The sequence below is a fragment of the Hoplias malabaricus genome, chromosome 3 (genome assembly GCF_029633855.1).
Source record: "Hoplias malabaricus isolate fHopMal1 chromosome 3, fHopMal1.hap1, whole genome shotgun sequence".
Lineage (NCBI taxonomy): Eukaryota > Metazoa > Chordata > Actinopteri > Characiformes > Erythrinidae > Hoplias > Hoplias malabaricus.
In genome coordinates, this window is record NC_089802.1 from 77967841 (window position 1) to 77984207 (window position 16367).

The 16367-nt window shown below is 47.2% G+C and overlaps 1 protein-coding gene across 1 annotated transcript in view; it reads left to right on the forward strand.

The window, feature by feature from the left end:
• The window catches only part of si:dkey-237i9.1 (SEC14-like protein 1), a 45602-nt gene that overhangs the window by 14018 nt on the left and 15217 nt on the right, over positions 1–16367 (forward strand). The window contains exons 3-8 of the mRNA XM_066663271.1: positions 9500–9649; positions 10013–10144; positions 12099–12227; positions 13501–13750; positions 13885–13994; positions 14231–14420. Of these exons, the coding sequence (XP_066519368.1) occupies positions 9500–9649; positions 10013–10144; positions 12099–12227; positions 13501–13750; positions 13885–13994; positions 14231–14420 (961 nt within the window). The remainder of the gene's footprint in view (positions 1–9499; positions 9650–10012; positions 10145–12098; positions 12228–13500; positions 13751–13884; positions 13995–14230; positions 14421–16367) is intronic.

The window sequence follows — 16367 nt, forward strand, 5'->3', positions numbered from 1 at the left end:
ATATGTGTGAGCGTGCGAGTGACGGGGTGTGCGTGCGAGTGACTGGGTGAGCGTGCGAGATTGTCCACAGGTGTGAGCGTGCGAGTGACGGGGTGAGCGTGCGAGTGACTGGGTGAGTGTGTGAGATTGTCCACAGGTGTGAGCGTGTGAGTGACTGGGTGAGTGTGTGAGATTGTCCACAGGTGTGAGCGTGCGAGTGACGGGGTGAGCGTGTGAGTGACTGGGTGAGTGTGTGAGATTGTCCACAGGTGTGAGCGTGCGAGTGACGGGGTGAGCGTGTGAGTGACTGGGTGAGTGTGTGAGATTGTCCACAGGTGTGAGCGTGCGAGTGACGGGGTGAGCGTGTGAGTGACTGGGTGAGTGTGTGAGATTGTCCACAGGTGTGAGCGTGCGAGTGACTGGGTGAGAGTGTGAGATTGTCCACAGGTGTGAGCGTGCGAGTGACGGGGTGAGTGTGCGAGTGACGGGGTGAGCGTGCGAGTGACTGGGTGAGTGTGTGAGATTGTCCACAGGTGTGAGCGTGCGAGTGACGGGGTGAGCGTGTGAGTGACTGGGTGAGTGTGTGAGATTGTCCACAGGTGTGAGCGTGCAAGTGACGGGGTGAGCGTGCGAGTGACGGGGTGAGCGTGCGAGTGACGTGGTGAGCGTGTGAGTGACTGGGTGAGCGTGCGAGTGACGTGGTGAGCGTGTGAGTGACGTGGTGAGCGTGTGAGTGACTGGGTGAGCGTGTGAGATTGTCTACTGTCTAATTAGAATTATCCCTTGGTTGAATCCTGAAATTCAGAACCTTAGTGTTTTACCCGTTTGTTATGAACTCAGCACAGGTTCAGTTTGTGCTTTGAGCAGTGATTTAGAGCAAAGTGAAGAAGATGAAGTAACACATTAAACTCCCCCAGGAAACCATCCTCATCCTCTCACTCTGACTCCAGCACACTCTCTCTCTCTCTCTCTCTCTCTCTCTCTCGTTTTCTCTGCCAGAGCGTCCCTGCTGTTTCTCCTGTATTTTTCACGCTGACCCACTTTTCCGACGTCGTTACATCACCAGGGTCCAGAAATAGGGCTGAAATGGAGACGCTGTTTTTCACAATGAGGAGTTTTTCTATTGAACACCTACTTACGCCCAGCCATGACCTCTTTTACATGCCTCCAGTGCCCCAGACCTCTGATAATCACGTTGTCTAACCCATCACTGTGTGTGTGTGTGTGTGTGTGTGTGTGTGTGTGTGTGTAATCTCCCTCTATGAATGAACATGGCTCTCTGCGGCAGCGTAAGCTCTGCTGATTGGTTAAAAGCTTGTTGTAATTTTCCATTTTTTCCTGCTCAGGATTAAAGCCCCAGCATTTATTCAGACTTCGTCCTGACCTCAGTTCAGTTTTATCTGGAGAGGGATCACAGCTTATTTAATTACATCTTAAAACCCCGCCCCCTCGGGTCAACACCCCCCAATCAACTCCTCTCTGTCCAGACATACACAAGTTATTTCTAGAATATAACGCGTCCAGTGACGCGTTAAAAGTGGTTTAGTTGTAACTCTACACCACGCTCATTCAGTATGCAGAGTTTTTTTTTCCACTCAGGATACACCTTTCACACACACACACACACACACACACACACGCACAAACAAGGCTAAACACCCAACACACTCTGAAAAACGTTATTATTTAAAGGGGCTGTATGCGATTCTGGAGAATGACTGTGGATATCTAAACTCAGCCAAAAAAGCAAACACATCCCTCCCTTCTGTGCACCTTCAGATGCTCCGCCCCCACCCCAAATACATTTTGAAAACAACTTGTGTATCTCTTTAAATCTGCAAGCCTAGGTTTGTTACCAAGTGAATTGCCATGGTAACAACACTAGGCTTTCAGATCTAAAGAGATACACAACTTATGTTCAAAATGGCTCCCTGCTTTCTATTCCCTACATTCCTCACTATATAGTGCACTATTACAGGGAACTGAACGTAGGAGGGAACAGCCCAGTATCTGCTGTCCTTAAGTGTACATCAGTTGAACACTAATTGCATGTAATTTATTGCAAATTAGTCATAGATTTGTATAGAACTGTCACTCTGTATCGGTCCAAACCGAGATCCACTTAAGTATGTTTTTTTTGTAGTTTTCTGGTAACAAAAGAATGACAGACTGCTCCTTTAACGTTTCTGTAACTCAGACTATAAACAGCCCCCTGTTCTCCTCTCATCTCGGTTAATCACCGTGGCCCACGGTGCACTGCGGCGTGGGTGAGAACATGACGTGTCCTGATACTTTCAGGAAAGTGCGCTGTGTGGCTGTAAGTGGGCGGCAGATGTTGGGGGTCTCTATTACTCAGAGGCAGCAGCAGCTGCAGGGAGCTTTAGCAGCACTGCGTTTAGGATCCTGCTGTTAATGAGACGATTAATACACAATTCATTAAAGGATTGACTTTGATTTCCCCTTAAAAATTCCCCTTTTCTTTTCTCTCCTGTTCTCTCTTCTCCTCTCCTCCCCTGTCCTCTCCTCTTCTCTACTTTCTTCTTCTCTCTTCCCCTATTCTCTCCTCTCCTGTCTTATCTTCTCTTCTCCTGTCCTCTCCTCTGTTCTCCTGTCCTCCCTTCTCCTCTCTTCTACTGTCCTCTCCTCTGTTCTCCTGTCCTCCCTTCTCCTCTCTTCTACTGTCCTCTCCTCTGTTCTCCTCTCCTCTCCTCTGTTCTCCTGTCCTCCCTTCTCCTCTCTTCTACTGTCCTCTCCTCTGTTCTCCTCTCCTCTCCTCTGTTCTCCTGTCCTCCTTTCTCCTCTCCTCTCCTCTGTTCTCATGTCTTCCCTTCTCCTCTCCTGTCCTCCTTTCTCCTCTCCTCTCCTCACTTTTCATCTCCTCTCCTCTGTTCTCCTGTCCTCCCTTCCCCTCCCTTCTGTTCTCCTGTCCTCCCTTCTCCTCTTCTTCTGTCTTCCCTTCTCCTCTCCTCTCCTCTCCTCTGTTCTCCTGTCTTCCCTTCTCCTCTCCTCTCCTCTCCTCTCCTCTGTTCTGTCTTCCCTTCTCCTCTCCTCTCCTCTCCTCTGTTCTCCTGTCTTCCCTTCTCCTCTCCTCTCCTCTCCTCTCCTCTGTTCTGTCTTCCCTTCTCCTCCCCTCACCTCTCCTCTGTTCTCCTGTCTTCCCTTCTTCTCTCCTCTCCTCTGTGCTCATGTCTTCCCTTCTCTCCTCTGTTCTCCTGTCTTCCCTTCTCCTCTCCTCTCCTCTGTTCTCCTGTCTTCCCTTCTCCTCTCCTCTCCTCTGTTCTCATGTCTTCCCTTCTCCTCTCCTCTCCTCTGTTCTCCTCCCTTCTCCTCTCCTCTTTTCTCCTCTCCTCTTCAATATCGTGCCATCCTGCTTTCTGTTGAACATTTTCACTTTCTCTGTCTGTGTTTCATCATTCCCCAGCTCTCTCTAACATTCTCCTCCCTGGTTCTCAGTGAGCACCCCCTTGTATATAAAGGTATAGTGTGTTGTGTGTGTAGTGTGTAGTTCGCAGGGTGTTTCTGGAGTGTAAAGGCTACAGAGGCCTTTCAGTCTCTGAACACAATGAAGGCCTGAGTCCAGCTGTGAATTCAGCTATTGTTTTGGGTCTCTCTCTCTCTCTCTCTCCTGTCCCTATAGTTTTAGAGGTGAATAAATAGTGGTGGGTGCTGAAAGGCAGTGTGGTGTTTATGCCGGATGCTGACAGAGAGACAGACAACTGACTGTGATTTCTCATTTCTCCGAGCTCCATGTCGCTCATCTGCGATGTTATGTAACCCCTGAGCACTTTGCATATCAACTCCGACCGTGCGGCTTCTTTGGGGAAGTGAGAGAGGAGGATGAGGAAGGTGATGGTGATGGAGGTCTATTCTCTGTCCCCTGTGAATTCTGCAAACTCTTTCACAGTCATCATTTCAAAGACAAATGGCTCGATATCTACAGCATCGAGAAAGAAATGAGGCATCACCACGGCAGAGAAAGACAGGGAAACAGTGAGGAGGAGCGAGAGAGGAGAACGAGTGTGAACAGAGAGAGAGAGAGAGCTGCAGAGGGAGAGGAGTGCAGCTCTGTGACCTTGACAAGGGCACTGCTGCTGTTGTCTGTTTAACATATTGCATCTGCAGTGAGTCTCTTGGTTCAGACAGAATCACAGTGCTGTAAATCGGGTTTTGATCACAACACGTAGAGTCCAAGTGACTCTGCACATCTGTGCACTGCTGATGAATCAGTGCGGGAGCTGGTGGTGGACCAGAGGCGATGCTCAGCTTGTTTCGTGATGGTGATGTGGTTTGTGAAGCGCGGTGTGGTTCAGGTTGTGTTTCCTGAAGCACGTTGTGTAGGTCGTGTCCTGCACCAAGCCTGTTCTTAAGTGTGTTTACAGAAGCTTGAGGGTCATGGCTCACACAGGAAGGACATTAGAGACTCTCCACCGACCTCGAGGTGCCGGCCTTGCGTCGGCCTATGGTTTCCATGGCGATTGCTTTAAGAAGAACCACGTGGCGCTGGGGTATGGTTGGAATAAAACAGTTAAAGCAACATTTACGCAGTGTTTTTATGCAAAAAAAACTACAGCTTCAGAATCACTGTGATTCTCCACTGAGCTGTAACAGGGCCTCTGTCATTTCTGTGTTGGGTTTAGCACTCCAGAAACTGCACTATGTAACGTTTGGAGGAGGGGAGGGAAACAGTAGCAGTTTTTACTCTTCTGGGAAGTGGCAGTGCCAGCCCACACTCACCGGCCCCGTGACAGCCTCCAGATCAATAGCGGTGGTGGTGGGGCTGTGCTGCTCCACTGGCCTCCTTCCCACGCTCTGGAATTGTGGGAAAAACAAAGCAGGAGCCGGACGGGCCTTCGGGCAGCGCTGTGACACACATTCAGAACCACAGCTGAGGAACAGGACCCCTGCTTTACACCTGGGAGAGGAATAGGAGATATTCAGGAGTGTGTGTGAGTGTGTCAGTGTGTGTGAGAGACAGTGAGACATTATCCTCAGGTTTGTGAGTGTGAGTGTGTGAGAGACATTATCCCCAGGTGTGTGTGTGTGTGATTGGATGTGTGTGTGACATCCACAAGTGTGAGTGACTGGGTGAGTGTGTGACATTATGCTCAGGTGTGGGTGAGTGAGTGAGTGACTGGAGGCGTGCGTGACATTATCCTCCGGTGCATGTTTGAGGATTGTGTTCACTGATTCCAATGTGAGTCTAGTCAAGATGAAGCAGTTAAAGAATGAATGGATGAATGAATGAATGAGTGAATGAATATATAGCAGAGACTGTAAGTCTGTAATTGTGTAAAACGTGACCCATGTTTGATGTGATTCTGAGTTTGTTTTGTTTGGATAAGGTTGTTTTTAGTAGCGTTGTGTGTTTATGTTCAGCATAATTACAGTGTCCTCAGAGAGGGGTGTGTGTGTGTGTGTGTGTGTGTGTGTGTGTGTGTGTGTGTGTGTTTAGGCGTTGTCTATTGGAGTCTGTTCTTTTAAAGAGCTGTTTGTAGTTGATGCCAGGTTTAAGGACACGATGAAACTTGTACACACAATGTATTTCCCCTCCTGGAATGTGTCCTTATTCACACTCAACCCTGGTGTAAACACACACACACACTTTCTTCAGGAGCGGGGTCAGGATCGTTCTCATTAATTCAGCTCAGTCGACTTGTGCAGCAGTTTAATCACAAAGTAAACAAAGGAGCTTTGAAGAAGCGCAGATGAAACAACCCAGAGGTAACAGTGTGTGTTTAGGATTATGTTGTTATCATGAAGCTACCTGCAAAATCATCACGCGCTCGCTTCAGACGGTGTGGAGCTGTTCTCCAGACTGTAATAGACTTATTATGTGGATTCTGACACTGACACAGGACACATTTATTATTATTATTGTTATTATTCCCTTCGCTAAGTCATCTCAGAAAAAGCTGAAGCGTGTTTAAGGTTGTGGCCTGAATGAACCCAGCCCTGCGTCGGATCAGGGGCACTACACTGTAATCTGATTGGCTCGTCCTTGTTTTCCGGTCCTTTTTAAAGATTGGCCCATTAAGATTAGCCTCACTCACCGTGGTTAGTTTTATTGGCTCTAGATCTCGTCTTTCCTGTTTGTGTAAGTACTGACCCCTCATTTCATTTATCAAGCTCTGCCCTGGTACACACACTTCTACTGACATTTATACTGACATCTTTTAAGGTGGTATGATGTTATACAGGTCTCCTGACACAGCTGGAGCGCATCTCTCTGTCTGGCCATTATTTAGTTAATTAAATATAAATTTAGTGCACCGTTCTGTCTGGTGTCATCTCAAAGCCCTGTCTCCACAACAACGGCGGCGGTAACGTTAAGCAGTGTTTACTCATGGTGTATCGGCGTGTTGTTGTTGTTTGGGACTGAACACAGCTCCGTCATCAGTTCAGACAGATCAGTAGAGTTTGTTCCTTCCTTGTTGCAGCGTCCAGCTCTCGCTGGATTCTTTCGTCGGCCACCGATCCGAGGAGCGTTCGAACCTCTTCAAAAGACCACGGCATCATTTTACGAGCTGCCGTCGTGAGTCGGATAAAAACAAACGTGATCTCTGCTGCAGCTGGAGATTTTACAGATGGAGAGTTGGTGCTGGTCGTCTGCGTCGCGTGGCGTAGAGTGACGACTCTCTCTGGACGATCAGCGCTCTGCAAGGTTTAAACGCCACGGTTTAGTCCCTACTCGACTCGCTCTGAACCACGAGAGAACAGCCACTAAACAAGAACCCGCTTCCAGAACCAGGACCTGAGTAGGAGGAGGAGAGTAGGGACCCTGCAGTGGAAAAAGCACTGTACGATGTTGATGTGGACTGCAGCTCTGATTAACTATTTCTCTCTGATTTGATCGTGATAACATACGACTCCTAAAACCGTTGCTGTTTGCGTGCGAGTTCCGTTCTTGCTACAGCCCTCCGGGACTCACACTCTGGAATTATCCTGGCAGGTATTTCCCCTACAGCATTCCTAAAGCCTGTGTCATGTTCCTCGGAACGCTCTTCCCTCTTCCTGGTTTTCCTGTGTTTGTTTGTTTGTTCTGTTTCTGCTTCAAGTTGGACACAGTGGGGACATGTGAGCAGGCGTGAACTCTGATATAGAAAACAACAGGAGCTTTACACTCAAAGGTGGAGTTGTTATTATTATTGTGGAGGGAGGATTGTACCTTGTACACACACACACACACACACAACTTGTGGTCTGGTTAAGCTGCCAAAGTGGTGTTCAGGGCTCTGTAGGATGCCAGTGGATCGATCCAGACTTGTTCAAATGTGAACCAACACACACACACACCCACAAACACACACCCATACAGATACACTCACTCCGTGTCACGGTAGAAACTGAATGTGAAATTATTAAAAATCACAGCGTGAATGTGTGTGTGTACTTGTTTGTACAGAAACATTGGTCTGGGTTTGTTTTTCATGGACTCTGATGGAGATGAGGTAAGCGAGACCTATAGGAACCGCCCTGTGTGTGTGTTGGAGGCAGCAGGAAAGTGTGAGGGGACCGCTCTCAGGCTTCGTCAACACTCGGCTGGAAGCTCTGGAAAACTGTCATCCACCTCACCCCCCAAATAAAAGAAAAACTAATATCAACAGCCAACAGCGTTTTCAGGAGTGTAGTCGGGTTGAAAGAGCTAAACGCAGCAGGGGGTGCCATGTGATGTCCGAGTTGAAAAGAGCGCCGTTCCGTGGCCATAGGGTTAATATTTTTATGTGTTAGTGTTTATCAGTTGCTTGTGATTAAACCATAAAATTATCATGACTTTTTAAATGGCTGTTCACAATCTTAAAAATGAAATAACGAGTATCCAACAAGCCGTAGATAATTCAAAGCCCAGAATATCAGCCCCGTGTGGTATAGTTCTTAAACATGAACGAGTATGTGACTGAGTGAGTTACTGTTTGTTCTTCACATCTACAGACAGCCGTGAGCTTTACCTCAAACCTAAATCTGAATTAATCTGTCGTCTGACTGTGATCCTGAGCCTCTGGGGGTTTCTGGCACCTGGATGAACATGGACCCTGGTGTCCTGCTGTGGGTTTGGACTGATCCGAACAGAACTCTGCAGAGTGGAGCTGGTTATTTTATTAATGAGTTAAAGGGTCTGATCCAGTCCAGCTCCAGTCCCTCATTCAGGAAAGGGCCCTTTTGTCTTACGACTATATATCAATGTCTCTCCTGAAATGGAGGGTATTAATGGGGTTTGTTCATTCTTTGCTGCACGGTGTCTTTGAAAACACACACACAAACACACACACATTCCTGCATAGTGTTTTTCAAGGTCATCTGGTCGGTGTGTATCCAGCAGCATTAACTGTGATAATAAACAATAATAAAGCCCCGAAGTTACTCAGAGCCCACGCACGCCTCAATATTCCATGTGTATCGGCTGCGTTTATCTTCCGCCACTCTTCCTGGAATTTATGAGCTGTTACACACTTCAGTTTTCATTCCACACGGGCTCAGTCTCGTCTCACTCCAAATACTCAACGTAGACGTAGAATTGTATCTTAGGAGACGTTCTGTTTAGTTTTCTGTGTTTCTACAAGCTCCATATTCTGAAGTGGAGCCTTTATCTCTGTAAAACGGCTGGATGACACAGGAATGCTCCTCTGGTGCTGAGTGGGAGAGTAAAAGTAGACTGTTACATGTTAAGGGGCAGCGTAGGGAGTCTATTTTCTAAATGTGTGGGAGGTGCATTAGCATCTTGATTATGGTCCGTTGGTTTTTTGGCTTTTACAAGACGAGAAAAACAGCGGAACACAGTTCTGCTTCTTAATAAGACGTCTGTGACCTGCAGTGACAGCAGTGTTCTCCCCCTTTGTAAACAGCCCCTGTTCAGAACGCCCGCTTTCAGCACCTGTTCCTTTAAATGATAACGAGCCGCTCGCTGTTCACCCCGACCCCGAGCGCACAGCAGTGAGGAGCGAGGAGCAGAAGCTCTGGTTTTTAGCCGTTTTCACTCTGTTCTCTTTCTTCTCCGTTTTTACTCAGTGCTCTTATTTTTCCGCGCTCGTTGTGTCTGTTTTGCTGCGTTTAACCTCGTCTTTGCGCTCTCACATAAACGCGGATCCAGCGCTGTGATTGGACAGACTCAGACGAGGGGGCGGGGCTATTCTAAAGTCTCTGCACTTGACTTCAGAAGCGGAGAAGAATCAGAGCAACTTGTTTTATCCTGTAATCTGACTTGCCACACAGTAATCTGACTGGGGGGGTCTTGTTTCACAGTGTGTGGGTTGGTGGACTCCAGATTCACACTTTAATATGAATATGTATTGAACAGGGGTTTTATTTTGTTTTGTTTTTTCGTTTTCTTTAAGTGTCTCTTTTTATGGCGTGAAAGAAAGCGTTTCTTAAACCTGGGAGCTTGTGTTTATTTTTCAGTGCAATGCAAAAATTTGACCTCTCTCTCTTTTTCTCTCCTCTCTCTCTCTCTCTCTCTCTCTGTCTCTCTTTCTCTCTCTCTCTCTCTCTCTGTCTCTCTCTCTCTCTCTCTCTCTCTCTCTCTCAGGCCTATGAGAGGAGGTTTCCTACCTGTCACCTGATCCCCATGTTTGTGGACAGTGATGTGATCTGTGAGGAGAAGAGCGATGATAACTCCACCCACAGGATCGAGAGGAGATGCAAACTGGACGTCGACGCTCCGCGGCTCCTGAAGAGGGTAAAACAGCATTCCTCAGGCTAGACTTTCCTCCTCCTGAAGCTTCCAGAATTCCCACATTCTAAATCTTTCTGAATTAAAAAATGTCAGCGGTACCACAATATCTGCACTGTACAATTTACTCCAACACTCCAGACTCTGCTCAGTTAGAGCACTCAGATGTTCCCAGAATGCCAGAATTCCAGCTTTTATTCTGACACACCAGTGCGGTCATGTTAGGTCGTGGAGTAAGGAATGGTTTTCCCATGTGTTGAACCCAGGAGACGATTAGGAAAAGTTCTCAGAGGAACAGTCTTATTTTTCCGCTGATGAAGTGGCCGAGGGGTGAGTAACGGTGGAACGCTGTTCTCTCTGTGTGTGCAGATCGCAGGAGTGGACTATGTTTACTTCATCCAGAAGAACTCTCTGAACCGCCGCGAGAGAACCTTACACATCGAGTCTCACAACGAGACCTTCTCCAACAGAGTCATCATCCACGAGCTCTGCTGCTACTCGGTGAGAAACACACACGCACACACACACACCTACATACAGTCTTGCACAAACGTCCCCTGATAACAAACCACTCGCTGTTCACCCCGACCCCGAGCGCACAGCAGTGAGGAGCGAGGAGCAGAAGCTCTGGTTTTTAGCCGTTTTCACTCTGTTCTCTTTCTTCTCCGTTTTTACTCAGTGCTCTTATTTCTCCGCGCTCGTTGTGTGTGTTTTGCTGAGTTTAACCTCGTCTTTGCGCTCTCACATAAACACGGGTCCAGCGCTGTGATTGGACAGACTCAGACGAGGGGGCGGGGCCATTCTAAAGTCTCTGCACTTGACGTCAGAAGCGGAGCAGGATCAGAACGAGTCGTTTTTATCCCGTGTTTTCTGACTCAGGCAGCACACTGTAAACTGACAGAGTTCTTGTTTCACAGTGTGTGGGTTGGTGGACATTAATGTGAACAAGGGATTTTTCATAACGTTCCTTTTTAAAGTTGTTTTAGTGATGTGTATCGGGGATGGAGAAGGATTACGCTTCGCCACGCTGCTCTTAATCAGGGCTTAACGTGAGGAAGCAGTCGATCCTCAACCTGTTCCAGTCGGTCCTCAACGCCTCTGAAAGTGCTACATAGTAACGACAGATTCTGCAGGATGTTATTGGAACTAACATTTCTCTTTATACTGTTGTGGAAATAGAGCTCAGGTGTGTGTGTGTGTGTGTGTGTGTGTGTGTGTGTGTGTGTGTGTGTGTGTGTGTGTGAGTGAGAGAGACAGAGAGTGAACACACGGAGCTGTGATAACACACTGCTCTGAATGAACGAGGGCTGAGTTAATAAGGTCACTGCCTCTAAAGGCCTCAAGAAGTTTCTATTTTGGGACGAGTGCAGGAGACTAGTCTTTTCAGTGAAGCAGAGAGAGGGAGCGAAAGAAGCGAGAGGGGGAAAGGAAAGTCAGCAATCGGAGAGCACAGAGAGAGATGGGACGAGAGAGAATGAGTGATGAGGGAGCAGGAGAACAGAGAAATTGTTGGAAGAGAGTGAGAGAGAAAAGGGCGAACAGAGAAAGAGGGGTGAGAGAGAATAGAGAGAGACAGAGCAAACAGAAAGAGGGAGAAAAGACCGGTGGAGAGAGGAAAGGGAGGATGACAGGGAGAAAGAACATCACGAGAAAGCAGGCAGAGAGAGAGTTGGACGAAAGGTAGGAGGGAAGGGAACAACAGAAAGAGAGAGAGAGACTCCTGAGGTCAATGTCTGACCTGAAGTGGCCCTTCATTAAAAACCTGTGTTTTTCTGCAGCAGATGTTGTGCCCACTGCAGTGTTTATTCTATATTTCAGCAGTTTTAATATTGGACATCTGCTGAGGACACATCTGTTCTTCTGCTGCCTTTTTGCTGGCGCCTGCAGTTCTCTCCTCCACATTTTCTGAAGATTACTCACCTCCACCTGCGATTTAGGCAAGAACTAAAAAAAGAACTGGGTTTAGAGCCACTTCTGTTTGATAAAAGCTTCTTCGGTTCCCTCCAGGCTGATCTTATTGTCGTATTCCTGACGCACAAGTCCCAAAAGCAAACATGAAGTACACACACTTTACACGCATTAACACTAAATGAAAAAGCCTCAGAGCTTTCCACAAACAGAACGGAGAAGAGCCGTGAAGCAGGCTTCTTCTTCCAATGTTCCATTCCACCTTTAAAGGGAAAATGTGAATAAAAAACCAGCCAAATTCAGCTTTGTTATTTTACTCTTTGTGTTTGTGGCTGTGGTTTTAAAGCTGATTAACCTCACTCTGCACTTTCCTGATCATTTTAGTGCCGTCTGGATTCAGATCTCTGAGATTTCCTGGGTTTTTGGGGAAAAACCGAGGAGTAATACGAGTAAAACGAGTGTAATAATCGGCGGAAAAACGCTGAGGCTTCCGCTGCTGTCTCCTAGCCCCGCATTAAAGCTGGTGTTTGTTGTGTTACTGTGGCAGGTCCATCCTGAGAACGAGGACTGGACGTGTTTTGAGCAGACGGCCAGTCTGGACATCAAGTCCTTCTTCGGCTTCGAGAGCACCGTGGAGAAAATCGCCATGAAGCAGTACGCCAACAGCATCAAAAAGGTACCAGAACACATCCGGAAGCAGCCTTGAGTACTGCGTTTATCTGTCGAGATGTATCTGCCTCGTCTCAAACATGGTACCGTTTCCTCGGCATTTCTATAGGTGCCCTGACCCGTACACGTTCACGCAGCCAAAGAAACGTTGCCCAAACATGAAGAGAGATTTCATTTCCAAACATTTCATTTCCATAGCATCCTCTTTACCTCTGTTTCTCACTGAAATATTAATAAACTCTCCATCATTTAACAGTGAATCAACACACTTAACGTCAGCCGTGTAACAGGAGTGCGCTCCGGTCAAGCGTATCACGGCACTAGCAGCGAGGCGCAGGGATAGAGCTTGAAGTTATGGTCTTGGCCTCGGAGAGTGAGCGCTCTGGATTTATTTGTGCTGCTCTTCACTGTACGACCGAGAATAAACCATGTGTGTGACAGATGTCAGCGGCTCAGACCTGAACGATGATAGATTGTGAGAGTATTCTGTAAAAGTCTGCCCTCATTTCTGTGGCCAAAAGTATGGTTTTCAAACACAGACGTCTAGCGGTGTTCCTAATAATGGATTTAATACAGGGCTGGACAGTGATCCAATATCGATATAAATCACAATATGAAATGTTTCAATAACAAAGATATGATTTTTAAACGCTATTTCAGTACACGTTATTTACAGCATCTGTCACTGACTGACGGTCAATAGGGGGCGCTGTCGTCAGTTTAAAATTTAGTTTAAAAATATTAACATCGACGAAGACGAGAGGTTTATGTTTGAGGGTGACGTCATGTTTTTTATCGGTTCTTACACGTTTTTTTAGTGAATTTTGATTTGATTTGAGTTCGTATCTATATTGGATTTATATCGTATCGACCGAAATTAAGAAATGTATCGTGATATAAATTTTGGCCGTATTGTTCAGCCCTAATTTAATATTAGTGATGGTGATATTATAAATATTAATAGTTTTATGTAAAACAGTATTTGTATACCTTTGTAATCTACTGTAGTGTAATTCTGTGTAGTCCACTGTAGCTGACTCTAGTTTAACTCGGTGTGTGTTACTGTAGACTCTTAGATAAAGTTATTATTGTCACTAAAAGAACAAACTGTACTGTACCTTCAAAGGTACACAGTATGTACGTTTTGATGGTAACTCCAGTGAGAGATTTTCTGAGTGTGTGCTGTATTTTACCGTAGTGTGGTGTCGGTCAGTGCACTGTACTGTAGTGTCTGCTAATGTCAGTAAGTCACACTGACCCTGCGCTGATCTGCTTCTCAGGGTAAGGAGATAATTGAGTATTACCTGCGGGAGCTGGAGGAGGAGGGCATTACCCACGTGCCCCGATGGAGCGCCACTTCTACGGCGCCGGTGAAGGTCATTTTACCCGTCTCTCGTCCCCAGCTGCCTCCCACTCCTGCCATCAACATCTCACCACCAGCGGAGGGAGATAACGAGTCCACGGGGCTGAAAGAGAACATCAGCAGCCCAGTGGGCAGCAGCAGCGAGCAGCTGTCAGCCACACCAGACGGTGAGGAACACGGAAACACACCAACAATATTAAAAAACACATCACACACACACAGCCTTTGTCATTTCTGTCTGATATTGAATCATACTTTTTACGTTGTGTGTTTTAATTGTGTGTGTTTTTCTGGGTTTTAGACAAACTGGACGCTGATTATATAAACCGCTACCTGGGTGACCTCACACCTTTCCAGGAGAGCTGCCTCATCCGACTGCGCAGCTGGCTGCAGGAGACACACAAGGGCAAGGTAACACACACACACACACACAAACACACACACACAGGCCAAGTCACATACCCGCAACCCTTACAAAGGTAAGGGAACAGGACCCAACAGTGAAAGAAAGAAATAAAACCACAAAGTCCTCAACAAATAGTCTTCAACACAGAAGAGCAGGGTTCAGATCCCTGCTCGGTCGGTTAAACACAATTATTGGCAACACCATAGACCCCTAGCATCACGTCTGTTCTCTCGGGTCTCAGATCCCTAAGGACCAGCACATCCTGAGGTTCCTGCGAGCACGGGACTTCAACATGGACAAGGCTCGAGAGATCCTCTGCCAGTCGCTCACCTGGAGGAAGCAGCACCAGGTGGATTACCTGCTGGACACCTGGAGCTCTCCTCAGGTGCTGCACGACTACTACACCGGCGGCTGGCACCACCACGACCGAGGTACGAGGCCTTACAGTAACCTTTATATATCTCATACATTTAAACTGCTTTTTTGTCCTTAAAGGAACACCAGGGAAGATTTTTGCTCCTGTGGCTCCCCCTAGGCTCATTCACGTTTAACAGCACTGTAGTGAAATCAATGGGGAGGGAGAGGGAGAGGGAGTGGGGTGGTATTCTACCCTCCTCTAAAACTTACATAGTGCTGCTTCTGCAGTGCTGAGCTCAGGGTAGCGTCAACAAATGCTCTGTTCTCCCTGTTACAGCTCAGTGAAGCATCGCAATGATTTTGAAGCTGTAATTTTAATGTAAAAATGTTATGTAGTGTTCCTTTAAATGAACCAGGTTTTGCTTCATACAGCAGGTCACTCACATGGGTTTAAAACTCTGATACACTCGGGTTTCCAGGTGAATTTAGATACACCATCATCTACTGCAGGTTTTAGTGCGCAGCGTGTACTTTAGTGTCTTTCCCTCCGTCTTATTTTACTCCTTTAATACTCATCTATCTTTCTTGTGTTCTTTCTCTTGCTCTTCCTCCAGCGTTTGCGAAGCTGGTTCTCTTTTGAACGCACTGTGTAGATTCTCACTGTTTATCTCAGTGTCCGTGGCCTGTGTTGCCATATCTTCATGTATTTTACTGTGAGCTCTGAGATGTTTCAGAGGGTTTTTGTATATAGTTTGTTGATCTTTGATACTCCCCCCCCCCCCCCCCCCCCCCTTCCTGCTCTGACCCTGTGATCATATCTGCCCTGAAGTGGACCACGTGATGTTGTTTATGTGGAAAGAGGAAACTGTCTGAAGCCCGGCTTCCTCCCTGCAGAACCCAGTGTTTCTGCAGAAGAGCGCAGGAAGGCGAAGCCCTGAGCGGACCCTCTTTATCTGTGCCTCTGATAAAGCAAGTGTTTGTGCTCGTATCTTAGGAACAAACAAAAAACACAGATTAAAAATATACACTGATCAGCCGTAACATTAAAACCACCCCCTTCTACACTCACACTCTATTGTCTGTGTCCGTCTGTTTCTCTGCCTCCTGGTCTTTAATACCCAGGACCCCCACAGAGCAGGTATGACTTGTAATGACACTAACATGGTGGTGGTATGTTGTGCTGGTGTAGAGTGGATCAGACACAGCAGTGCTGCTGGAGTTTTTAAACCCTGTGTCCACTCTCTGTCCACTCTGTGAGACACTCCTCCCTCGTTGGTCCACCTTGTAGATGTAAAGTCAGAGACAGTAGCTCATCTGTCGCTGCACAGTGTGTGTCGCTCGTCCTCTAGTCCTTCATCAGTGACACAGGACGCTGTCGGCTGGATGTTTTTGGTCGGAGAACTGTTCTCAGTCCAGACACTGAGGGGTTAAAAAACTCCAGCAGCACTGCTGTGTCTGATCCACTCTACACCAGCACAACACACACTAACACACCACCACCACGTCAGTGTCACTGCAGCGCTGAGAATGATCCACCACCACATCACACCTGCTCTGTGGGGGTCCTGAGGGGGGGAAGGAGACTTAAAGTATGCAGAGCAACACGTGGACTACAGTACAGCGCGCAGGAGGATGGACAGGGAGTGTAGAAATGAGGAGGAGGTGGTACCACACGCTCACAGTAAGAAGACGAAGCAGTGGATTTCCTCCGAGGGGCTTGATGTAGGTGGTCACTGAGCTGACGTCTGGTGAAGGCTGTGAAGCCAGTGCCAAAGAAACTGTTTCTGACCCTGTGTCTATTTTTCTCTGCGTAGATCCCCTCTGTTAACCTAGTAGAGCCATGTGTGTGTGTGTTGTATCTGAGCCGAGGGCCTCCGGTATTGTAGGTCTGTTAAAGCACAGTGTATATTTCCCAGGAGTTTACGGCTCTAATCTCGGAATAATTCTTGGAGGTGATTCAGTGCAATGGGGAATCTCGGGATTTCACCGACATTTAATGATCTCAACACGATTCCTCGTTA